The sequence below is a fragment of the Crocodylus porosus genome, unplaced genomic scaffold (assembly GCF_001723895.1).
Source record: "Crocodylus porosus isolate Cpor-Errol unplaced genomic scaffold, CroPor_comp1, whole genome shotgun sequence".
Taxonomy (NCBI): Eukaryota; Metazoa; Chordata; order Crocodylia; family Crocodylidae; genus Crocodylus; species Crocodylus porosus.
In genome coordinates this window covers 6,983,675-7,010,031 of record NW_017728928.1, presented here as the reverse complement: position 1 = coordinate 7,010,031, position 26,357 = coordinate 6,983,675, and the positions used below count along the sequence as shown (strand labels likewise).

General features: G+C 46.4%; 2 protein-coding genes across 4 annotated transcripts in view; one reads left to right on the top strand and one right to left on the bottom strand.

Annotated features, from left to right (window-relative positions):
* The first annotated feature begins 465 nt into the window (after nt 1-465).
* On the top strand, nt 466-8,504 carry LOC109315204 (meteorin-like protein). Its single transcript, XM_019542800.1, has 4 exons — nt 466-485; nt 2,503-2,912; nt 4,324-4,383; nt 6,561-8,504. Exons 1-4 carry the CDS (start codon nt 466-468, stop codon nt 6,875-6,877), a joined length of 807 nt encoding a protein of 268 aa, XP_019398345.1. The 3' UTR covers nt 6,878-8,504.
* A 10,346-nt stretch (nt 8,505-18,850) lies between these two features.
* Nucleotides 18,851-26,357, bottom strand: part of TRIM25 (tripartite motif containing 25) — a 20,681-nt gene continuing 13,174 nt past the window's right edge. For 2 of the 3 annotated variants that reach the window (XM_019542436.1, XM_019542437.1), the window contains 4 exons: nt 23,560-23,625; nt 22,816-22,839; nt 21,046-21,123; nt 18,851-20,009 (listed from right to left, as the gene is read on the bottom strand). In XM_019542436.1, coding sequence (XP_019397981.1) covers nt 19,480-20,009; nt 21,046-21,123; nt 22,816-22,839; nt 23,560-23,625 — 698 coding nt within the window. In that variant the 3' untranslated portion in view covers nt 18,851-19,479. The remainder of the gene's footprint in view (nt 20,010-21,045; nt 21,124-22,815; nt 22,840-23,559; nt 23,626-26,357) is intronic. The other variant, XM_019542438.1, reaches the window with a different exon arrangement.

Below are 26,357 nucleotides of genomic sequence, written 5' to 3'. Positions count from 1 at the left end.
CGGCAGCCCCTCTGCCCCAGGAGGCGGCACAGACCCCCATGGCCCACGGGCTGCTGGCCCTGCTGCTGCTGCTGCTGGAGCTGGAGCCTGAGCCCAGCAGCGCTGACTACTGCAGCTGGAAGGGCAGGTGAGAGCATCCCCGGAGCACCCCTTGCCTCAGGTCTCGAGTTTATTCAGCTCCAGCCCTCGCTTTTTGCTTTAATCCTTGGGCTGAGCTAGCAGGCAAAGGGGTGCAGGTAGGACCGTGGGAGCTAAGCGCTCACACCCCCTTGGAGTCCTGCTCCGCCAACCCAGCTGGCAGCGGTCCTGTGCAGGGCATCGGTTGAAACCCGCCTGAGCCCTTCCGAACTTTTCCTTCCGCAGGTGTCAGTGAGCTCCTCTCCTTTCTTCCTAGTCTAGCCCAGTGTTTCCCAACCAGCACGCCATGGGTTTTTGCCAGGACAATGAGCTGCCGTAGGTGTCAGGATGGGGGAGTGCCTTCACAGGTAACATTTTTATTAATGGAAGGGTGCCTCGGGTTGGAAAAGGTTAGGAGGCGCTGGTCTAATCCAGCCAGCCTTTCTGCTGCAGCTGCTGGCTCTGCTCCCGGCTGTTTTGAACTCATTCCAGTAAACTTTTATTTGTTTTTGCTTCAATCTTCAACCGAATAATACAGCCCCAACGTATTAGTAAAACTTTGCATTTCTTTTGACCTGGAGGAAAATGTGTGTCATTGTGCCATAGGTGATGGGGCACGTTGCCGTCTGCACCTCCTGTTCTCAAAATCCCAGATCCACCCGTGTTAGGAGCAGTCGTGTAACAGTGTTCACACTGGAAGGGGTTACCTAGCCGGGTGGTGGTACCTCCAGCACAGGTGGTGTTAAAAGGCAGGTGTGCTAACACTTGTCTGGGACGGTGTGGGTAGAGATGATCCTGGCTAAAGCATAAGTTCCTCAGTCCCTTGCAGCATTATTTTTCCCTTACCATCTGTGAATGTCAGAGAATAAACTTTGAAAATCTTGAAAATCTCCAATTTCATAGACATTAGGGCTGGGAGGGACCTTGGAAGATCTTCGAGTGCAGCCCCTTGAAACATATGTTTCAATAATATTTTTTGTTATCATTTTGACAGGAAAACCCAAGTTGCAATTTTCACAACTGTGTTTCTGTTCATGACCACCTCTAGTAATGCAGGTCTTGGTTTCCAGAAAGGAGTCTAATGAAAAGTAACTCCACTGGAGTTAATGAAGCTGCGCTGGTATAAAACTGGAAATCTTTGATAGGAAATAGCTCTTGACTATTAGCTTCAGGTACCATTCTTAAATGTGCTTCAGTGACTTGAGTTTCATAGTCGCAGTGGCTTACAAGTGTAATGTTTCTCCCACTGACGTAGTGGGAGATTTGCCAGGTGGACTGGAGTTAGGGCAAAGCTGAGCGCTTTCGACAACTCCGCTGAAAGTCGCTATCGAAAGTGGAACTGAGGCCCTTTTTTTAATTTTACCTTGTCTTCTCCCACATAGGTTACAGCAAAGTGTCCTTTTCCTTAGCAGCTGGCACTTCTTTTGCGGTGGGGAGAATAAGTAAACGCAGCGATAATTGATAATGCAGTCAATGGTCACTGTAATAGCTGCTTTGCCCAGGTTTGCAAATCGCTGCAAACAGGACTAAATGCACTAGAAAACAGGCTACAAGGGGTCTCCAACCTTTTTAAGTAGATCACCTTTGGCATTTAAAAGCAACCCAAGATCTACTGCGTGCTGCCGCCCTCCACCCCCCGCCCAGCAAAGTTGGAGGAGAGTGCAAGGGGGGGGCAGATCTCAGCCAAAGGAGAAAAAGTTATTTGAGAGCGTGTCTCCCCAGCGGGTAAGTCCCACCTGCCCGGGGCCCGCTCAACTTACCCCTGCTCCTGCCTCTGCAGCGCTGTTCCTCACCGCAGGGGCCTGGATTTAGTCCCCACGGACTGACCTGCCGGGCTGGGGCACACAAGTGCGTGCATGCGGGCGCTCATCCCCCCCACCCCAGTCTCGGATCGACTCCAAGAGGCTTTGAGATCTACCAGTGGATCGAGATCCACTGGTTGGTGACCACTGGGCTACAGGGAGCAATCCCATGCTGGTTAGGAGGTCAAAAAGTAACAAGGGATGGACCATTCAGCCTGTCTCTAATTTCTGAGGCTTCTTGCCGTCCTATTTTACCGAGAAAAAAAATGCCAACATTTTGTTTGATGTTATTTGTGCAAAACGCTCAGACTCTCAGCTGAGCTGGGACCCCAGTGTCCAAAGCGCTGCAGATATTAGCACAGACGGAGACAGCCCTTGCTTGGAAAAACAGGCTAAATACGTGAGACAGACAAAGCCTAGGGAGGAAAACAAAGGTGAAATGGCCTAAAATCACAGTCAACCAGTGATGGAGCTGGCAGTCAATCCGGGTCTCCTGCCTCCCAGTTGAGCGCTGTCCCCATGAGCCCTGCCGCCTGGTGTTTTGTGCATTGTAAGTTGTGTGTTTCCCACTGTGTTTTGGCAGCGGTTTGAGCTGGGAGCCCCGATCCCGCACAGTGGAGCAGGTCCACCTGCGCTGCACCGAGGGCTCGCTGGAATGGCTGTACCCGGCCCGTGCCCTGCGTGTCGTTCTGGAGCCCAACCTGTCGAGTGCCACGCACACCACCGTCTGCATCAAGCCAGCGAGCAACTTCCAGGGTGCCAACATCTACGTGGAGCGCGCGGGGCAGCTGCACCTGGTGGTGAGTGAGGCCGAGGAGACATGGCTGCGCCACGTGTCCTGCTTCAGCGCCCACCCCCCGCAGCGAGTCGCCCTCTTCCTACAAGCCAGCCCGCAGAGGGACATCAGCCGCAGGACAGCCAGCTTCCAGTACGAACTGCTGAGCAACCAGAGCACTGCCAGCCCCGACATCCAGAAGATGGCACTCGTGGAAGGTAAGGCTGGGACTTCACATATTGCCCCCATCCTCCAGACGGGTCTGGTGAGGCCTCTGCAGGAGAAAACCCCTAATGCCCGTCCCTCCCTCTGCTGCCTTGTTAAAGCAGCAATATTGACATGGGAGATGGATACAGTACTGCATGCTAGGGAGCAAGCTCTGCTTCATGCTCCAAGTACTGTGCAAGGGGAAACTCAGCGGACTGCTTATCACCTGATTCAAATCCTGGGCGTTTGAGCAAGAACTGTGAGAACCTAGGGAGCAGTATTTCCTCGAGCACCAAAGGGACTTTGCTGCCCCAGTCCTGCTTTCAGTCCTGGGTTCCCACATATAGATGCTGTTGGGAATTTGATGTTGCATCTGTTCCTACGTCTGAAAAAGGCTCCCTTTCTGTTAATTACTGGGGGTCAGATCCACAGGCCACTCAGATCACCGGGGAATCGTCCCAGTTCTGTGCAGTTGGGACCCCAGCCCCCGTTGGGAGGGACAATGAGTGTGATCCAACCCACAGCATCCACTGGGCGCTGGCCAGGTCTCAGAGAGAGTGTTTGATCTACTGCAGAACAGCAAAAGGCTGAGGCTGAGTGTAGGTATATGGGGATAGGCAATTAAAGCAATCGCAGCACTTTTCAGCTGGTCTCTCCCCCTCGGCTGTTGCGCAGGGTCTCTGTTCTAAGGAGGAGGCTTAGTAGATCTTCGTTGCTGCTAGCGATTGGGATTTGGAGAATAATTGAAGATATCCTCTTATTTCAGGTCATGTTTGTAAATAGGTTACCCAGTGCCTGAGGAGGACACAGGGTTCAACGACTGAGATCATTGGTTTTATAAAGCACCTGAAAGCTTCCAAACCCTGATTTAAAATGTCAGTGTTTCCGTGTAATCCTTTCTGCCACTCTGTCCTACGAGAAGGATGCTGCAGCTTTCCAAGCGTTTGCCATAGCAGGAGGTGGGCAGAAGAGGTTACAGAACTGCTAAGGGTTATAACTGTAGCAACAAGCTCCTTTCAGCGCTGCATCCTAGCATTACACAAATCCCAGTGGCATTCATCTGGGAATGAATTAGGATTTGGGCTTAGCAAAAACAAGCAAAAAATTCCACTAAAATTATTAACATTTTCAAGCGTCACAGTCGATGGAGGAGCAAAATACATGTTGCATGCTGATCTGTTCCACTGATCAGTTTAAGAAAGGGCTGTAAGATGCTGCGGTAGCAAAGGGTGGACCCAAGAAATCCATTCTAGTTCTATGTTTCTATTTCTTCAACTGTGTATGTATAGTAAAAAAAAATATTTTGGCCCTGACCCAAAGGCACTGAAATCAAGATATCAGGTCCACACCCCCTTGGATCCATCACTAGCCCCTTAGGAATAATCATTGTATTTATAAGTAACTGCGTCCCTTCTTCTTCAGCGATGTGCCGCCCTTGTGATGACATGGAGCTTCTCATGGCCATTTGCAGCAGTGACTTTGGTAAGCAGACCTTCATAATGTTGTCTCTTCCTTTGCTGCCACTTTGGATACTTTGTTCTTTCTGCTTCCTGGTGTCAGATCCTCACTGGCTTGTGTCAAAACAGTTTGATGGAGCGAAAAAAACGAAACATTAGAAAAGAAAAAGGTGGTTGGGGAAAGGGTGAAGGCAAGCAAAAAGGAGAGTAAGCACATTTCTCTCCACCCACACTACTTGCTCTATCACACTAGCCTAGAGAGGTTTGCTTGAATCATTTTATCAGCTGATTTCTTGCTCTTGTATTCTTTATGTACATACGCACGCACACGCGCGCACGCACACGCGCACACAATTTTTTGCCTCCACCAATCTGATTCTGCAGATGAGCACAAGTTGGGTTTTTTTCCCCCTAACCTGCTGTCATTTTAAAACTGTTGTGAAGATATTAAAGTGATCCTTGTGAGGTCCGTTCCCTTTTACGCAGATTTTATACGTAAAAACAAATTCTTGGGACCTGCCCTTGCGCTCACTGAAGTCAGTGGCAGCTAGCCGCCCTGTTCCCTCCCAGAAAGGTTCCTTAGCCCTGATAAGCTGAAGGGCTGATGCCTTGGAGCTGGACCCACATTTAAAACAGTACCCATTCTCCCACGGCAAAATCGCCTATAACTTTATAGTTGTCCTTTATATGTCCCCGTCCATCCTGATCCCTCTTTTCCTAACTGTTCTCTCAGTAGTTTAATGCATGCACACATGTACATCTGTGTAATGGGAACAGAAAGAGTCAATTGTTTCTGATTTAGTCCAGTTGTATAAAATGATTTATAGTTGATTAATGGAGCACTCTTTCAGGCACATGCATTTGAAGAAAACAAAGCAGCTGTATGCTATAAAATGATAAATAAGGGAAAATGTTAACACGCTGCTGTAGCAAAGGCTTTCTTTAGCCCTTCTATTTATTTAATTTGGCAAGGTCAATATTGATCTGGTATTTCTCAATATTTTCTCTTGCTCCAAACTAAGATACAGTAATTCTATTGTACTGATTTTTCTCAGTACCCAGAATCTGTTACTTTAATTATACTGCTACAGCCAATGCCATGCAACCACCCACATGTGGACACAGCTATATGGTGATAAAAGAATCAAAAGGAATAAGTGATACTGGCGCGCACAATCCTTATCCCAGAATAACTGCCTGCAATAGCGGTTATGCCGCTGTTTCCACCTCAGTAAAATAATTGCCTGCTGACATACTTATATGAGGACAGAGTATTTTCCACACCGTGTTATTAAAAGAGGTCTTTGCAGATCATTTTTCTTTGTTATTTGAATTAATTGGTGCAATCTATCCCATTGTTTCTACTTGATGAAGTTATCAGTTCCCATGCAAACGGCTCTCCCTCCATGCAGCCTGGAACACCAGAGACTGACAGATGTGGAGGCCCAGGGCACACAATGGGGGGCATTTATACTTATAGCATCAACAGACCAGAAGGAATAGCCCTTTGAACTGACTCTATTTATGGCCTGACTTCCTTGCCCTAAGCTCACAAATCGCTATCATCAACTTCTTTGATTAGAGAAAATAGCTGCTAATGAAAGTGTAAATGACACCGGGCGTGAATAAGGGCTTTATAGTTATTCCTAAGGAGGAGGTCTTCAGTCACTAGGCCCTGAGCAGCACAGGAGCAAGTTTGAGCAAGAGGAACAAGTGCATTATAGCTTGTCAATAGACTTGGCTGCATCTGATTAAAGATGCTCACACAAAGCGGGAGATGAAGAGTAGAGCAGAGACATCTGTTAGGCTAAGCACAAGAAGCTCTTGGAAATGAAATTAGCTAAAGAAGGGCCTGGGATTTCCAGAAATCAGCACTTTGTGCCCATGATAGTAATGAGGAGATTGTCCCAAACAGGAGGAGTTAAATGCCAGATCCTTCACAGAGTCACAGCTAAATCTGTAACCTCGCATGTTGAACGGCTGCCAGCAGAACAGCTTCAGGTAAGGCAAGCAGACTGCGATTCCCAGGAGCTTCTAGCTCAGATCCAGCTGCAGGCCCCTGTTCCCTCCAGCAAGGTGTGGAAACATTAGGAATTGAGCACATGGCTCAGTGGTGCTGCATGCCCCCCGCCAGCTTCTGCAACCTGAAACATGATTTACCGGCTGTGCCATAACCAACTTGTCTATCTTCTTCACATCTAGTGGTGAGAGGGTCCATCCGCAACGTGTCCCATGACCCTGAGAACCACATGTCACAGGTTGAAGTCGGCGTCCAAAAGGTCTACCGGCAGAAAAACAGAGTCTTTCAGCAGGATGAAGCGACCGGTGAATGGAGGGGCCCCATAAAAACCCTGCTGCGGTGCAGGGTGAAGCAGGGGGCCGGAGACTTTCTTTTCACTGGCAGCGAACATTTTGGTGAAGCGTGGCTGGGCTGCGCCCCAAGGTTTAAAGACTTCAGTTCCATTTACCAGACCGCCAGAGAAAGGGGAACAAACCCGTGTGAGTTCCAGTTTAACTGAGACGTCTCCCCCAGGAGGAAGGAGCAAAGTGACCTCCTTGTCAGTCCCGTGTCCGGGGGCTGAGCATGAGGTTGGGCAACGGCCAAAGAGTAAGATTTCGCTAGATTCGAGGCCGGGAGAGCCCCTTGGAGGTCGTGGTCCTGAAAGTGGTCAAACTAGGGCCGGGAATCCACGAGTGGTTTAGTTTCATGAACTTTCTCTCCCTAGTGACTCAAGTGCAGGTGGCTGTCCTGCCTTCAGGGGAGATGAACGTGTTTAAAAGCCATGCCTGAGACAGCTCCCTTGATTTGGGGGAGATTCCCCCAAGTGGGTGCCTTATCTGTACTGTGCTTTTTCATGGCCAGTTTCCCTCCTCGCTGCTCCTTCCATCTCTGTTTCAGTTTTTCACCCAGCTGATCCTCCCCACCACCTCTCTGCCTGGCGCTGTCCTGCCCACAACACCCGCTGTGGACAATACGCACTTGTCGGCAGTTTGAGCTGAACAGCTAAGTGTCACGGTATAACCCAGAGTTTGTCCAGCCGACGTGTAGTCCCTCTATCTAGACCGCTCTACTGGGAAATGGAAGTGCATTTAAAACAGGGCGGCCAGGTGTTAGCACTCTCCAAGTGCCCTACCGCGATCCCCTACTCTGCTCTCTGCTCCCTGCCCTGCACTCTGCCCATTCGGCTGTTATTTTTTCTGCTCTTTGCCCTATATGCCACTGCACTGCCTGTGCCTGTCCAGTCCACTCCCCAGTCTGCCCTATGCCAGGCACATAGGCTTTCTGTGCCCCCTGTGGCACGCAAGCCCGAGGCTGGCCATCCCTATATTAAAACACGTGCTAATTAGCCCTCCCGGACAGAATCCCAGCTGGTTTAAATCCTTGGTACATCATTAACTTCAGGGCAGCTACACTGTTGTGCAGCAGAAGCTGCCTTTAATGTAGATAAGGACTGTCACGATTAACATCACGCTGGTTCCGGTTATCATCATCATCATCAGTCACGCAATCCCACTTCACACACAGTTTCTGGGAGAAATACTGGTAAAACTCCTGTTTTTCCAATGGGAGTCTTGCCTGCATGCAGAATGCAGGGTTGGTTCCTGATGCATTTGACTCTCGGTGGACTGGAGCCGGCAGTTGGAAAGCAGAAAGGGACAAAGTGGAGGGAAGTGATGAATGCCTAGTTTCAGAAACACATAACGATGTCCATTTTACTGAATTTTAGGGAGACATAGATAAATGCTGTGATTTAAGATTTTTTTCACTGAGTGAGGTTGCTTGCTTAGAGGTTTTTGCACTGTGAACTTTTCCGGGACAAATGCACAGAAGTTTGGAGTTTGGTTGGTTTCACTATAAAGTTTCAAAGAAAGCTGCATCCACCCCACAGTCAGTAGCTCCTCTGATATGCTGAAGTACATCTCCACCGAGCATCATTTATATGCCTTTTAGATTTTACAGATGAATGGGTTAGTCTAAAGGTCAGTGTTTGTTTTGCAAGGTGAGGAAGGATGAGTGCAGTCCGAATTTCCATGTGGTACTTTGCACTTTCAAGCATTGTGTTTGCTGTTAGATTAGAAACAGGTGTATTGTATTCTGCCTGTTTGTATATTTGGGATCAAAGCTGTAAAGGTTGATTTTGTGAATTATTGTGTATTTGTTTTGCCTTTTCTTACAAAGGCCCTTCGCTACAGGGCAGTAGTACAATTAATCTTTGTTTTCAGAATCACTTTGAAAGACGAAGCTACTAGAAAAACTTGTCATAATATAAAAGTGATGTAGTGAGTGTTAGAGTTTTATTAAATAAAACTTTCCCAGTATGAAACTCAATGCTGTACAGGATATTTGCCTATATAGGCATGTGATTTTGATATTTAATATGCAATTCGTATTTTAATATTAATATGATATTGAATATGTCTTTCAGTTAGCAGCATGAACCCCTTGCCGCGGACATGAGATCACACACCTGTTGGTTGGATTCATATTGTAGTTGCTCTAGACTCTGTCTTCCCCCTTCTTTGCATAGAGTTGAGATCCCAAAATTAAGACACTGTCCTAAGTAACCAATAGAGCTGGCTGACCATTTTTAAGTGGGGGAAAAATGGTCTTTCTTAGAAATGTTCATCTTCTAGCTTTTCCAACAACAAAAAAACCCCCTGTAAAAATCTTGTTTCCCCACTTTTCCTTCCCAACCAGTTTTTCCCTGTGGCAAAACAGAAAAAAGAAAGGAAGGAGGGGAATAAACATACTGCAACCCCCCCAAACAAGACATGAAACCTGGAGAATGAATGAGACTTCGCAACGCTCACAAGTTCTTTATGAAAACATAAAGAAAACATTTTTGAGCCGGCTGCGGTTACAGACCCAGGTTCTAACACAGATGCTTGGAAATAATAAAGACTTTAGAAGAATGTCATTTTCCATATATTTGCTAACCCCTCTAGGTGATCGTTTGTACAGTGTAGCTAGTACAGATCTAGCCCCCAACCGTGAGTTATGCTGGTATGGGTACAACTTCCCATGCTTACCACATGTTGTTTCCGCAGCAAGGTCAAGGGTAACTAGATTTAGACTAGGTTACTAGAGTAGCAGATGGACAAACCACCCTAAATATTTCACTTCAGATAATATGGCAGGCTAGGACCACTGAACAAGCAACAAAGGAGCTAAAGAGTAGCATAAATTCAGGTCACACAACGTTCAGTCTCCCTAACTTTACTGGCACTACGAGGTAGATGGCTGCTAGTTAAGTTAATGTATTCAGTGGTTCTGGCTAAATCAAGATCTTTTCAATTTGCTTCCTCACTTTTTTTTTTTTTAATGATCTGATTTGGGAAACCTGCAAGGACAGTTGAAGGTTTCCTAAGAACTTTTTTTCTATTTAAAGTACCACAGATACTGTTTCTTCCCCTAGCTTCATACCGCACACAGTTTCATACTTAATCATAGTCTGTTTTCTACCCATGTAGAATAAAAGGTAAGGGGAAGACTTTTCCTTGCATTATCTGGATTAGCCTCTGTATAATAGGAGCCAATGATTGCATTCATGTGCTCGTTATAGTCTTTCTGGACAATAAGGGGTTATACAGACCTAGACAAAGCAAATTATGCAAGCGGTTTGTAATGCGCACAACTTCATTATGTTTGGCACTGAATGTATCTTAGGTTCACCCATGTCCCATTCACTTGCCCTCTTTGCAAAAGAATAGGCAGAGACTAATTGTGTGTCAAAGGCATGAAGCACTCGAAAGGAAAAGGCAATAAAAAATGGAGCTAATTTACAGAGACAGAAAGGTAGGTCGAGCATAAGAGCTACATAGCATCAGAGGTAGAGAGTGCACAGGAGTGTTGGCTGCAGATGGCCACAATTTCTGCTTGGTAGATGGATTCAACCTCGTCTGTTAGAAATGAGACAGAGAAAAGACCTTCCCTGTGAAACCTGCAATAGTGGTTGGATCAAAATCCTCATGGAAAAGTCCCATCCTAACAAGGCTATAACTAGTGAGGCTTTACAGAAACTACTGTAGAGAAAGCCATGTTTGTTCCACAAGGTCCTGCTCCTTCAGAGCTTGGGTGCTGGGGTGTGGGACTCCTCTTTTAAGGCAGGACCCAGACCTTGCTGCGAGTAGGCACCCACCTGAGCCAGGAGCTCCTGTTCTTGGGGGGACAGGAGAAAGCGTCCTTGGCCAGGAAGTCAGAGACCTGGTTTCTCGGTTTCCCCTGCCACCCAGAGGGGATTTGAACACACGTCTTCCATTTCCTAAGAGCGTGCTCTTGCCAAGGGAGGGGCAAGCATTTTGGCAGGCGCGCCACAAATTAGCCCTGCGCCCTCCCCACCTGCCACTCTGATCCCCTCCCCATGCCTGCTCTGCTCTCTGCGCCTTGCCATGTGCTCCCTCTCTGATCTGCTGTGTGCTTTCTGCTCCCTGACCTACCTGCCCATGTGCTGCCTGTCCCTTCCCCCATCTGCAGCATGTCACACTGATGGTGCTGCTTGAAGCGCACATGCTGCGAGCTGGTCGCGCCTGTCCTAAGCCACAGAGTTTCTGCTGGGCTGTGTGAAGACTTCCCCCTGTGGAAAGTCGGTTCAGAGCACTGCAATCAGCCAGGCCTAGGTGCCTATGGATCTTCTCAGGCCAAGATGGAAGTGCCTATTCAGTTGAGACATTTAAGCTGGTTTGCGACTGCTGACTATGCGCTCTTATTTGTTCTACTCTTTGCAAACTAGGTGCTTAAATTCTACCTTGGTCCCGTTTAGGTGCCTGCAAGGTCTATTTGGATCTGGACCTGCATGTGTGTGTGCTGCTGCTAGCACCTGAACCATTGAGGTAAACCCTTCACCTTTTAATCTCGGAAAGCAGTTGGGGGTCCTTTCCTTGGGTTCTCCGAACTGGTGTCTGCAGTACTAGGCACCTCATGCACTCCCTTTCTCCACTTCTATTTTTTAATCAAACCATTCAGTAATAGAGCATTGTATTTACAGACTGTATTTCAGTGGTAGCAGAGAAAGGATATCGGATCTATTCGTACACTATGGGTGCGTCTACACGGGAGGTTTAGAGTGCAGTAGACTCATTCTACTGCGCATTAGTGCAGTGGGCAAAACCCATGCTAATGCGCAGTAGATTGTCTACTATGCATTATGGTCACATAAAGACCACTCGTTTGCACTAATGCCCAGTAGCGCCGAGTATGGCGCATTTAGTACCTGTCATTACAAATAGTAAACTTAAATGTGCCATAATTATGTCACATTAATGCACGTGTAAATGCGCTCTATATGTAACACCAAAAAGAAGCCCCCCGATGCTATGAAGCATGCCTACTAATAAGTTTTAGACCTGTCTTTTTTCAGCTAGTTTAATACTGGTAATGAGAAAGGACCATAATCCAGGGTATAGACCGTAAGAGCCGTACCGAGGAGGCCTGGTTCAAATCCATTCCTTTCCTCACCTCATTCTTCCAGTCTGTAAACAGAGGCTGATCCTTCTACCTAACTCTACACAGGTTTTGAGCAAAGCAGTTAAACACACAAGAGCTAGATATCTTTCAGACATCTCTTGAGCTTGGCAGCAAGAAGTAAGTAGATAAAAGTGAGATTTGCTAATTTTGTGCATCTCATGATGCAAACCGCATACTTTCCCTCACTGCATCTTGTAAAGGACTCTTAACATTTCTTTAAAATAAAATGGGGTGTCGTTTGTCCTATAGGATTAACAAAGAATGTGGTGGCGCTGATACTTCACCAAGCAAATGCCTTTACTTCTGAGCAAGTAAAACTTGCTAATTCTTTTGGGCAACCACCTGAAATGCACATGATGCCAGCGAGCAACAGCACTGCTCCCAATTAGATTGCATGAGCGTTGTTATTGCAGCCCACAGGATGATGGTTACCTTGTGTTAAGTATGAATAATTACAGCAAAATTGGTAGACAAGGTTCTTTGGGTGATAAGGAATAATTACAGCAAAAATTGTTATGCTCTGCCACAATTTCAAGATCAGGCATTTCAGGCTGTCATCTGATGGCATGCATTTAAAGGCGGAGGATATTTTGCAGATATTGCGCCATTCCTCACAAAATCTTGCAACTTGTTCCAGACATTTCCAGTCCATTCAGCTGCTGTCAAGATAATCCTATCTAAATCTTCCTGTTTTTGCCTTCCATATACAGCGCTTTGTGCATCTAATCCTGTCCCAGTCATTGGAGCATGTAAAGCTGTACAGGATCAGGCCCATAAAAAGCAGCACAGTGTGGCTACTGGCTGTGTCCACATCCTGAAGCATGACTGTTGCCTGGGAGCAAGTCCTCGTCCTTCATGAAAAACAATTTGATATAAAAAAAAAAAAAAAAAAGACCCGAGGCGGAAATTGTGGCACGGCTATTTCAAATATGAGCTATTTCCAGTGAATGAAACGCACAAACACAAGTCTGCTCCCTAAAGTTCTCTTGAATTATTTTGGGATCAAGAATCGCTCACATTGGATTTTTCACCTAAATTATCTGCCTCTTTTCAATTAGCTTTTATTATTTTAATGGGGGCTCCTCCCTCCCTCCCCTGGCACTCTGGCCTCGCTCACATAATTGCCTATATTTTATGTAAATGGAATTGTTACACCGTAAAATGATATACAAATGTGTCTACCACACAAAGTCCAATAAAGGGCCTGAATAAACCCATTATTTACAATGTAACGGCATCTGATAGCAGCCTGGGAAACACAGGGCTGACAGATGTGAGCCCGTGACAAGGCTTGAAAAAATGTGAATGAGGAGGGCTCCGATAGACCACAATTAATTGACTTTTAAAATAACTCCTTTTTTCACAGTTCTACTTGGCTGAGCAAGATTCACAAATTGCTGTCTTGAACTTTTTAATGGGACAAAATAGCTGCCAATGAAAGTCTAAATGACATGGACTTTGAATAGGAGTCATACAATGACCACACCGTGACATGTTTTTAACTGACATATTGATTATTTGAGAAGTAGCAGCCACTCAATCGAAGGCAGGAAGGGGGCCAAGGGAGGTGGGGGGAGGAGAGGAGAGGCGGGCGGTAAATGCTTTCAGCTCTGGGAAGGCTAAAAATGATTTCATGTCAGGAAGGGGAATAATATTGGGCAACGTTATCTTCTTACAGAGGCTTCCACGCGCATGTCTGTAGGATGTCATTAGAGAGCGGATCTGGTACAAAATACAAATCTACTGAAACCAATGGACTGAAAATGGCATAAGTCGGTTCACCTCTTCTAGACTCTCATCCCCAACATTACGTGCATCTAGGTAATGAGCTTATTATAAGACTTTACTTTTTCTCTGTCCCACCCCAGGTGCAGGTTTGCAGTCCTTGCCTTGCAAAGGTCCGTGCATGCACATCTTTTTAAAGCATACGCCAAACTGGCCTCCTTAATTGCATCACCTGCAAACAAGCAGACTGTCTCTCTGAAAAAGGAGCGTTGTGAAGTGTCCGTGAAACAAAGGTGCCCGCCACCTAGAAGGTACGTTATAAACCCACACCCAAGAGAGGCTTTTGAGGCTGAGGATGACACTGCGCACTCAGACGGGAGGGCATACTGGCATCTTACCACGCACAGCAGGACAGCGGCTCAGCCCCGGTCTTGTGTTAACCCCTTTGGTTTCTTGTCTCTAAAGTTTAAAATAACAAGACCACAACAGACTTTCAAATGTGCTGTGCGTGTGTGAGCCATCCCCGAGTCTCATCGCCTCTGGCTGCCGGTGTGAGGCACTGCGGTCCCCAACACAGAGCACTGCCAACACTTCAAACCAGACCCCCCTACCAAAGCCACGATGTTCTCGTGCATGCCCACAGTGCTTCCCAGGAGGAGACTTTATAATGTGAGACAGGATGAACTGCTAGAAGGTGCTCAGATGTGTTGGGATGAGGGCAGGACAAGACCTGAGTAGAACAGAATTTTTTATTTTGGTGAGAAAGTCAACCCAACAGGTATAAACTTTCACTCATTTTCCTCTTTTCTTTATTTTAGGCCTACAGGATGGCAGGGGGAAAAAAAGCTTGGCTTCCTTGACTTTTTCAGTGACAAACCAAAGAGATGCAGTGCTGGAAAGGGAGCACCGGTGTGGGAGACTAGATCCAGGTCAGTCCCATAGTTTTTACCTGTAGGTGGGACTCAAAGCACTCGCTCCAGAATCTCCCTTTCTGACCTTGGTGCAGTTCAAGTGTTCAATGCAATATCAGCAGGTGAATGTACCTTGTATGTAAAACCTTGTATGTAAAATTTACCTTGTATGTAAAACCAAAGTCCTCCCCACACCTAGTCAGAGCAATTCCCTGCTGCTTTTAAATCATTGAACAAATGATTTAAACAAGTTGTTTGCCATTAATTTTTATTGAAATCACAGTTGGTAACTCATTAACTTGACAATCAACAGAAAGATTAAATGGCATTAGCTACATCAAAATGTGAACTTTGACATCATTTGGAGGCAGGGGGATAATACAGAAACCCACAACCTACTACAACCATCTTCCCTGACAGGACAAACTGCAGATGTTCATGCCCCCTTGAAGCATCATGAGGCAGGGGAAGCGTTAACTTATCCATAACACAATCCTAATTATGAGACTACTTTACTATGCTATAGGCATATTAAGCAATGATGCATTCAACAATGTTTGTGATTTCTGGAGCAGATAACATTGTTTCTACATGCAAGGTTTTTGCAGTGAGGTAGCAGAAAGATGGCTTTGAGCATTTTGAGGTTGCAAGCAGTCCCCGCTCTTTTACATACGGTGCACGATGCCATTCCTGCCACTATCCTCCAGGCTCTGTTAGCCCCAAATTCCTTTTCAGCCTCCTTTCCAGAAGGCTAAATGATTTAAAAGGCCTGCATATGCAGAGCAGTAAGCCCATGTATGCTTATTTCTACCTCTGACATTAAAACTGATTGTTCTTATACCATTATGGGAAAGGAAAAAATCCTCGCTATAAAAGATTGTAGTTGCATTCTCTTGGAACTGCATTGAAAAGTGTTTATTATGTCGCAGCTAATCCTTTAACTCAGGTTTTGGGTATTTTCCTTCATAATAAAAGGTTGAATGTCTCCCACATATTTCAAGGAAAACAGTAATGTACCGTAACCCAGAGCTGACAAATACTGATGCTCGCCAATGCAAGTCAAGTGTTTCTCATCTGAATCAAAAGGAACAGCTCTTTGCCATGGGTCTAGCATTACCATGTGCACCTAGCCTGAAAACAAGTCACCAGTACGTTTGTTTCATTGTCACCGCTAATCCATGCAGCGTGTTACACACTGAACAGTGCAACACTTAGGACCCTCAGCTTGTCAAACGGTGACATAATACATATGGAACAATCCCCCTTCATTTGAATATTGCTGTCGACTGTGGATAAAGCAGCCGATAGACACCTGCGGTACAGACACACCATGGTGAAAGGAGCAAGCGGTTCTAATTCTCTGGATCTCCGACAGACCGAGCCCCATAGGAGCTGGACCCCCAGAGCTGACGGCTCTGGGCAGCTCAGGGATGCATGTGTTGCTAAAATGCAGCTCCATCTTTTTAGGGAGCTGATAGAAGTGCTCCAGACCCGCTCTTCAATGCTCTGGTGCACTGCAAGGTGGACAGACAGGCTGGGAGAGCAGCCAGGCACCTAGGATGCAGGGAGGGTCCCTTGGAGGGAACATCCTCGAAGAGCACTTTAAACATTTCAGCACATCTGAAGACTTAGTTGGTTTCCTTCGAGGACAGAGAGCCCAAAGGTCCCCAGTACCAGGTAAGCCTCTGACAGAGAGCACCCCTCTGACTGGGTGAAAATCTGGAATCACGCAGATGCTGGACAAAAATCCACAGAACCTCAAATCTGCTTCACCAGGAATAGGTAGGTCCCATACAAACCCCGCACAGACAGATGACAGAGATCCTAGGATCCGCAAAGCCAGGGGGAACACACACCTGAATGTACCTACTATGAATACAGAGGAGAACATTTTCAAGTAATATCAGTTGCCCCTTTCTTATGGGGAAAGTCCTAAGATCATCGAGCATTAAACGGAACTCACCCTAGAAGTCCTGAACACTGGAGTGGCGAAGTTGAACTCACCTCATTGGAAAAGTGCAGGGATCCAGCACTTGCGAGAGAGTCACTCCTATTCGCCAGTGATGGTCCCCACTGCATGGGCTGGATGGCCCACCCAACCCTCCAGTGCCATCACTGCAACTTTTTCCTTCTAAGTAGTCATGCTGGACACCACAATAAAGCTCTGTTGTTATCCAGTTGAGAACCAGTGGCTTCTGGTTTTATCCAGCATTGCAATTATGCCTTTCTGTTTCCTCATTCTTTGCCTGTGTTCACGTTTGTGCTGTTTTTGTTCCTGCTTCTGACGTGTTGTGCGGTGACAACTGGTTCCCGTCTTTCTGACCAGCTCAGCATCATTCTTCCTGATCTCTTGGCTATTTCAGTGCTGAACTGAATCATGGGGATCGTTAGTGCCGAACACATTTTGGAAACGGTGCCGGCCTATTCCATACTTTGATATCATAGGTATTCCAGCAAACGCTCTGCAATGCTTAGAGAACATTATGGGTGCAGCACGGCATCTAACTAAGTCCCTTTGGCCCAAAATAATCTCACTGTATCTTTTGACTTGCATCATCTCTGAACTCTGACTTGACAGTTCACTCACTGTTAGGAATCAAGTCCGAGCTGCTGCAGTGCTTTGCATTGTCTCAGGCTCTCCAGGAACTTCAGCTCGTGTAAAATGCAGCCACCGGGAGTCCTGTGACCCTTCAGGAAATTCACCCTCCATGAACATTGCGAGGTCCCTTCCAGCCCTAATGTCTAGGACATCTATGAAACATGCCTGCAATGTCTGCAGTGGCTTAGCATTATATTTCACAGAGCATACAAAGTTCCACAGAGGAGAGCTCTACCGGATGACAAAGTTTGATCCGTTCATCTCAGCAACTGCTGGCCTCAGCAAGTTCCAGCGAGACAAGCCTCTGGCTGACTCCTAGTTACAGGCACAAGACATTTAGGTCTCGGGCCTACAGCTGTGTTCACTGGCTGTTTTCCCAGCTCCAGGCTTTTAGGTATGAAAAGCAGCAAAGGCCTCCCAAGCAGCACATCATGCTGAATGGAATCAGACCAACTGCTATTCTATGATACCACAAAAAGCAAAGTGAAGTCGCGGCATGATGAGAATGAAAAACCTATTCTCCCACCTTTCCCTTTCCTGCACATTTCTAGCTCAGATGATTCACTAATCTATGTGCAGATATAAAGGCAAAGAGGAAATGTCACTTCAAAAGATGCTTCAAAGTGTGCACTAAGGCAGTGCTTAAGTCTTTGGAAGTCATGCAGCAATCTTAGTATCATGGCCAGAGGCACACAAAAATCTTGGTATTCAGGGAATGCTGCGTTTCAAGAAAAGAGAAACTTAGGACAGCCCCTGCTATGAGCAAGTAGTGTCAGTGCTACTACACGGGTCCTCTCTACTCCTACCCATAGCTCCCCAACATGTAAAATAATGCAAAATTTCAATGCCATGGGGTGCCAATGTAAAATGCACCATAAACCACAACGCTTCATTCCAAGAGGCATGCCAGCTAGTGAGCTGGCAAACCAGACATGGGTGGTTGTTTTTTTCCAAGTTTCGTTCCTTTCAGTAGGGATTTAATTAAACTGCAATGTTAAAAACACCTCCATCTCTCTGCTTCAGGAGCTATCTACTTCAGGAACTGATCTCCATTCTGAGCACTTTAAACCCTGAAAAATGCTAAGACTAGGTGCTGTTTCATCCCATCAAAACTTTCTTTGAAAAAAACCCACTTGCATAACTTCTTCATCCTAGGTACTCCAGAGGAATTTCTGGGCATTTTCTTCCTAGAGATGCTAAGCTTTTACATGTGGTTCTTGGTTTCTTTTTCAAGTTGGTCAGGTTTTTATAGGTTTTCATATTGGCTTTTTACCATTCAGAGCTAAACTTTTGTATTTCTGATTCAGTTCAGACCCGATCTACAAGTGTCTACAACTAACCATGCGCAGAAGTCATTCAAATCTTGCCTCTCACAGACTTATGTCGTTTCTGAAGTCCACTCTTTCCATGTGAAGCTGATCTCTTGCTTATAGAGAACCATCCAAGTATCAGGAAAGCAAATGGTAAAAATTCTTCCACTAAAGTCTAGAGACAGGATGAAGGAAATGCAGAGCAAGTTTGTGGGTTTCCTGGCAGAATTCTTATCGCCTCTCTCCCAGTAAAGCCGAGAGTTTAACATTAGCCATGCCACATATTTGGGACAGAATCCAACTCCCACTGGGGTCCTTCACGGACACCAGGGTTTGGCCATGACAAGGTGACTTGATGACGTGCCTTACAATCATCGTTCCTTGAAATTATCTTTTACAATTATCATTTCCTTGAAAAAAAGAGTCAGGATCCTTTGAGCACTGTTGATGCACTAGCCTTTGTTATGCATCAACGGTGAGGAAACGCTTCAAAGATTTTCCTTGACTGCAGCACTTTGTCTATTTTGCTTAAAGATTTAGGAATTCAGTCTGGAGGGGCAGGAGGCCAAGTACCAAACTGCAGGCAATGAACAGTCGGTGACTGAGACCCTCACCCAAACATTGGCACTGCTTGGTGAGGGGGGGGTATGTGTGCGCGCGTGCGTGTGTGTGTGTGTTAGAAGCCATCTTTCCCCTTATCACAGCAAAGACAAAAGCATGCAGTTTTCCCTTGCCCCAGAGTATTTAGGAAATTGCTTTAAAAACCAGGGACCTGAAATTAGTTTTAAGCAGGGAAGCACTCTTCATACTCTGAAGCATACTCTAATCTCTTTTACATTTGCAGACAGCAGAAGCTTCCCTCCCTTTCTGGTGCATAAATGTCAAACTAATGCGCTAAGTCCAGCCTGTAGGTCTAGAGTCTCCAACCAGTTTCTTCCTCACAGAATTGCGAGGTGGTTTTGGATAATCATTAAGCCACCCAGCAAGCCAAAAAGATAACGCCCCATCATTTGAATACATGAGAAAGTTATAAGCACAGAAAGAAAGCTCTGCCACATAGATGGCTTGCAGGCTACACCATAAAGAAACAGCTCTGGGGCACAGCATGCTGTTACTTCAGTGGGCAAATCGAGAGTGTAGTGCCACTGGAAAACACCCAGAAAGCAGGGTACAGTGCTTCAGTAAACTCTGCTTTGAATTTGTAGATTAAGTTAACTTTCTCACCAACAGCCAGGAAAAGCACAAAGCCTGCATCCCAGTTGAGCAGCACACCTATCTTGGTAGCCTTGGTGTTGGGCAGGTTTTTTTCATTATCATTATGCCAGGCTGAAATTTTTGCATTAAACCACTCAATGCACCAGGAGCTGGGATTTCTCCCCAGGCGGCTGTCTGCCCCTTGCCTGTCCATGCTCCCGTAGCAGATGCCGATGCCACAGAAGTTGTTACGCTGCAGTTCCACTTCCCAGTAATAGATGCCTCTCTTGAAACACTGGAAGCCCAGCACTTGGGAACAGTAGGAGAAGCGTTGAGGGTGTGAGTTATAATTCTGGGGGATTTCAGAGACAGATATTTTCGTGTTTTTCTCTGATAAAAACACTTTGTTATGAGCCGTATTGAAATCCAGCGTGACTTTTGTAGCATCTGTGGAGGAATACAAGAGATTATAAAGAAAAGATATTAGGAGCTATATTGGTTTATTCAGAAAGGTCCCAGTTCTCTCTCTCTTTTGTATATATAATGGTTATATAGTTGTATATAACATTTAGATACTTTATATAGATGTGTGTGTATGCATTTGCATCTGTGTATGTCCATACATACATAAAGAAAACCTTTCTGTACTGTTGTATGTATAAAGGTTTTCACTGCTCTTCCTACTGTGACTTTTCTTGTAACGTCCTGAGGAGTTGCTAATGCTCACCAGTGTAAAGGGCAAGATTCTGGATTCAATGGATCAAGCTTCCTTCACTGTGGCAAGTCCTGTGCTAACTGTGCCATAGCCTAACAGTTGTGTGTTGGGCAAAAACTGTGCTGATACGCTACGGCGTGGTAGTATTAGGCTACTGAGCAATTAGCGTCACTAAAAACCCATGCACCAGCACTACTGCACAGTAGTGCAAGTTACTGCACTTTGATTTAGTACCTGGTTATCCAAGTGCTAAACTTAATGCGCGGTAACTATGGCACGTTAATGAACGTATAGACGCATCCAGAAACTTGCAGGCAGGTCTCCTAGACCCCTGCCAGTATCCGTACAACAGGCTTCTGAAACCAGAAGTAAGTAGTTTCCAATGGCATCTCAGTCTCATTCTCAAAATCGAGTCTGGCTCCTAAACCCACTTAGCTTTCTGTGAATTTCAACCAAGTTGTTACCTTCCCCAACAAGCTAACTTAGAGCAGCATCCCAAGTCTGCCACTGGCACTGGATCTCAGTTTAACCGTGTACTCCATTTATACTAGTGGTGAACTTTTTGGGGAATGTATCCAATGCCCTAGCAGGTTTTTCCTTTTTTTCTGAAAATGTATACCTCATTTATACCTCTTAGCGGACCACTGCTGTAATATTAATAAGGCCATAATTATGCAACGATGTGAAAAATGTTCAATCGCATAATCCCTGTGCAAATGAAAGAAGTCGTTGATTTTTAAGACCTGTGTGACTGGACAAGTTACTTACAGTGCAGAAGCTCCTCTCTAGATTTCTTTAGGAAGCTTTCGATAGATGTGTCAGGGTCTGGACTTGCCAGATTTGGTACTGATGTAAGAGAATAGAGAGAGCAATGATGCAATTTAAACTGAAGGAAATACAGAGCTCATATGATCTTCTTAAATCCAATTATATTCTACAACTCACTCTATGAATCCTGACTTAATCACCCCTTTAAGCCAGTGGTAGACTCCAGTGGCTATATGAAAAAGCCTACAAGGAAGAGAGCTAAGCAAAGCATGGATACAGAAAGCCTTGTCAAATGCCATAATTTTTTTCAGCCGGCCGTACAAATGAGAAAATAAAGTTCACTCTTCTGCTTCTTTTATTCTTTGGCCTCTGTTGAGCCTGCCCACAGGGCCAGTCATGATAGGGCCTTTGGGTGCAGATACCTCACTAACTTATTCCATGGAGACCATTAATGACCTTCGCCAGACCTGGATGTGTGATAGATGTGTAATGTGTCAAATTGTATGACTAAGTTTAACTTCGTCCTCCAGTTCCCCCTTTAGCTCCCTTTTTCTTGAAAAGTATATAAGGAGACATGAGTCATGCCATGGCAAGGTGTACAGCACCTGTGAATCACACTATGCTCCACATCCACAGAGGAAAGGGGGGTGAAAAGCGTAATTCGCTCTTTGGAAACAGGCCCTAAGTGAACAGGCAATATGGGTTCAGGTCTGGGGGGAAGGGGTTGCATCTTGGATGGAGCTGGATTAAGCTGGAGGTCTTGGGTTGCCTCTACTGCTTGGTCTCTGTAAGAAGTTTATAAAACTGCTATAAGTGCCAGTGAGAACATAGTCCTTTAGCTCAAACACTAGAGCCTGAGCTAGTTATCCAAACTTCACTGGGCCGTGGACCAGTGCTGAGGAAAATGTCCCACCTTGCCCTGCTTGTCAGCACCTAATTGTGCAGGGGAAGGTCTCCTGTGAGCACAATGCCACCTCCGAGGGTTTCACAGACAAATTATCTGCAAGCCACAGGATGGGAACTGCCACACTAGACACTCTTTCGTGAGAAGTATGGCGTTCAGTCTGTGTCGGCAACCCAGGACAGATCATTTTCCCACACTGTCTTGAGATGGGAGGGGTGGGAACAAAATGAGACAAAGTCACACCTTTCTCCAGGAGCCCGCTGGCGCCTCAACTATTGCTGAACTATTGCTTAGTAGGGTGGTGTCAGCCACCATCTCCAACTTAGCATTAAGCAGAAAACAATGAAAGAATCACAGAATCATAGATGTCGGGTCAGAAGGGACCTTGTAGATCTCCAAGTCTGACCCCCCGCCTGGGCGGGAGAAAAGACTGGACTCAAATGAGTCCAGCCAGGTAGTGATCAAGCCTCTTCTTAAAGACCCCCAGGGTAGGAGCCAGCACCACTTCCCTTGGAAGCTGGTTCCAGCTCCTAGCCGCCCTAACTGTGAAGTAGATCTTGCGGATGTCTAATCTAAATCTACTCTCTAATAATTTGTGTCCATTGTTCCTTGTCATGCCACAGGGCGCTAGGGGAAACAGCATCTCCCCTAAACCCTTCTGGTCCCCCCTAGTGAGTTTATAGACAGTCAGCAGGTCCCCCCTCAGCCTTCTCTTGTGAAGGCTGAACAGGTTTAGGTCCTGCAGTCTTTCATTGTAGGGTCTGCCCTGTAGTCCCCAGATCATGCGGGTGGCCTCCTCTGGACCCTTTCAATGTTGTCCACGTCCCTCCTGAAAGGTATGTAGAGTAAACACTTTTTGAACTCACCAGATTTGCTGGGTTTTATCTTCTCTGAAAAAGCAAAGTTCTGCATTAGTTATGATGATACAAGACAATGTTTCTATATTTAAAACAAGAGCCATTCACATCCATTATGGTCAACACTGCAGCTAGTGTTAAGGTGGGATATCTTGGTAGAGCTAGACAGCAAGTTAAAACAGCAGAGGGTCTGGCATACTGGAGCCCAACATAACTTTTTTTTCCAAGCTAGGAGTTACATGCCTATGCAGCGCATTGCTTACTTTTTGCTTTGTGGTCAACAGCAAGAAGCAGAAGCTACAAGTTAGTTCAACTTTGACAACTTAAGGTCAAACCTGCAAGCGCTCCCTTGGAGATCAATGGAAGTTTTACATGACAAGAACTTGTAGGGGGAAGCCAGTAGTTTTTAATATGGCTAATATGAGGCTCATGCAACATGGCTCACATCTGACTTGAGGTAGACAAGTTGTAAATACCTCTGTCTACAGACATACAGCCACATGCAGATGATAGGCAGCATCTTAACAGACTTCATGTCTTTAAATTCCCAGGATGCAGGGGACCGTCTGAATTTGTGTCGAAATGAGTGAAGAAAAACTTCAAGCCAAAAGTGCTTGGCCAAGATGCCATCTGTAAACAGCCTCTTCCATCTCCTTAATTCCACCCCCTTGGCCCTCAACACCTTGCAGGGTTGTACTTAGCGAGCACAAGCATGGGTCAGGTAGCTGTTCGTGCTTATTGTCCATCACTTACTGCCATCTGCAGCCACATTTGACTCCAGCGGAAGCTTCTGAGGGATTTTAGCTCCTTTGGGAGCCTCTTGTGAGGGAAGAAGATGGAATGTCAAACAAGCTTACAAGCAGGATACATTACATGAACCTTCATTCAAATAACAGACATTTAGGACAAGCTCACTAGGCACTTCAGCTATGCAGGACCTGCTTAACAACACTGATGAAGTAGCAGGAGCTGAGCCCCAGAGGGTTTGTGACTTATATTATATATTATAATTATACCCATCTGATTTGTGTTCATAGAGCTCACAAGGTGCTTGACCCCATAAGGAGCCTGATTCCCCCCGCACCCAGGCCTACACGACAAGGCTTTGCTGGCAGTCATTCCACTGACTCAGGGCAAACATTACTAAGGCACCAGAACACGTACAGTGCTTTGGGTGTGCATGGGGCTGTGTCAGAGGAATGTGAACCACCCTGTGGGAAGATCTCTCCATGGCATTTGCACAATCTCCTAATGCAGTGAATCATGGGATGCAGAAGCAGTGCAAACTTTGGGGTAAAGTATCCACAACCGGGGACAGAGTGGTGATCTAGGCTGACCTAAACAGGCTCAGAAAATGGGCGGACAAAAACCTGATGGCATTCAACACTGAAAAATACAAGGTTCTCCACCTTGGGGGAAAAAAAACCTGCAGCAGGCTTATAGGCTTGGCAGTGCTACACTTGCTAGCACCAGGGCTGAAAGGTACATTCATGGACAGTCAAAGCCTGGGTAATTCTGGGGAACCTAGCTTTCCCTCTGGCTCAGGAAGTTATATGGAGATAATCAGGACAGCAGCAATGAAAGGTTGAACTAAACCGGGGCAGGATGCACCTGTGCTTGGAGGGGTACTGAAAAGGTTTCCTGCCAAGGCTCAACCTTAGTAAGCAAACATCCTTGTGGTTTGTTAGTATGTGCTATGGTCTGTACGCTGGTGAAGCCAAAGCCAAAGCAGAGCAAGGGCAGGTAGAAAGACTGCCAGGTAGAATAAACAGCCAGAAGAGTCATGAGCAGAGCTCTCTGGGAGGCGGCGAGAGGCCCCACGTTCGTGCTGTGCCTTGACTACAGGCCTGTGGCTTCTGCAGCACTGCGGCAGGGCATTCCCATGTCTGTGCTTGAAGACCAATACCCAAATTGAAGGCAGGATTCAAAAGTAAAGCTTTTATTCATGGTAACAGGCAGTAGAGTGGTGCTTAAAATTCAATCAAAGAAAGCTGAGAGAGAACAAACTGCAAGTTACCAGGCAAAAAATAAAATTACAAACAATCAACCCTAAAAACTTTTGTCACCGGGGTTTGCAATGCCCCGAGGAAAGAAGTGCCAGGTGCTTCTGAGCATTGACTAGCTAGTAGGTTGGTGAACATGAGGTCACAGTTCACATCCCTCTCCAGCAGCACCAAGGATGCAGCAGCAAGAGAGGGAGGGAAATGTGCATGTGGGGATAGCTTCTGGTCAGGCAGCCAAGAAATGGAGACCAAGAAGAAGATTTTTGTGGATGAGGAAAGTACCTGCATCTCAGGAGGCTCCCAGAAAAGTGTTTATGTTCTGCAGCAGGGCACTGGGATGTGCCTGCTCTCTCAAGAAAGCAAGTAGCCTGGGAGGTTGCTTGCAGGTGGCAGAGGGGAGCTAATGAGGGACTCACCTGACCAGAAGAGGGCTCAGGTTGGAGCTATATAAGCCCAGGCTGCACTGGTCAGGTAGTCTGTTCCCAGCAATTAAGAAGTGAGGAGCTCCTGGCTGCAGGGCTCCTGAAGGGACCTGGATTTGGCTGAACAACTCTGCAGGCCTAGGAACAGAGGCAAGTTCCTTAGACTGAGAAAGACTGGGTTTACAGGCAAGTGGCCTTCATTTATGTTAAGCCCCTAGAGGACTTGAGATCGCACTGCCTTCTGGCAACCGTTTCTTATTCTTTTGAGTTAGACTGGTAGTTTAGCCGTCAGGCCTCCTAGGGCAAGCTCGAGGCATATTTAGTAAACCGGTAACCCGGGAGCCCTCAGACTGAGGGTGGACCTGGTGAAGAGCCTAGGAAAAAGCTGACACCTAAACCAGAAGGTCCAAGAGTCATGGGAAAGGCTGAGCTAGGCCAGAGGGTCCATGAGCCCAGAGCGGTCCAAGCTGGACTAGAGGGTCCGAGAGGCCAGAGGAGGGGCCAGGCATGGGGACCAGGGGTGCAAGGGTGGGGTGAGTGTCTAAACAATGAGAGAATACCCATGAGGCTTGGGATGTGGTACAGGGAGGTGAAGGAGCCATGCAATTTGCCCTTAAGGCCCTTGGTGCCCTACAGGGACCTAGTCAGGCAGAGAAGGAGTTACCAAGCCTGAGGGCTGGATTAAGGCTAGAGGGGTCTCGGGAAAGACCCAGTGGGAACTTACTGGGATTAGGGCTTACTTTAAGGCTTGTTAGTAGCCTCCTTGATTCGACATACAATATTTAAGAACAAGACGTGGTGGGTAAGTCATCTAGGGAGGGTGGCAATAGTTTGAGCCACTGTCACAGCTGCACCTGTGGCACAGGCAAGGGTAGGCAGGCAGCACCTGGGATCACGTGGCTTAGCATCTTCTTGGTCTCCATTTCTTGGCTGCCTGACCAGAAGCTATCCCTACATGCACGTTTCCCTCCCTCTCTTGCTGCTGCCCTTCCACTTCTGCTCCTAGTGCCCATTTCCCCACTGCTCTCACAGTCTTGTCTGTCAGCCACACCACAGACACCTCCACCCTGGAGACGCCCTGTTCAAATTTGCTGATGACACTAAGATGTGGGGGGACGTGGGCACA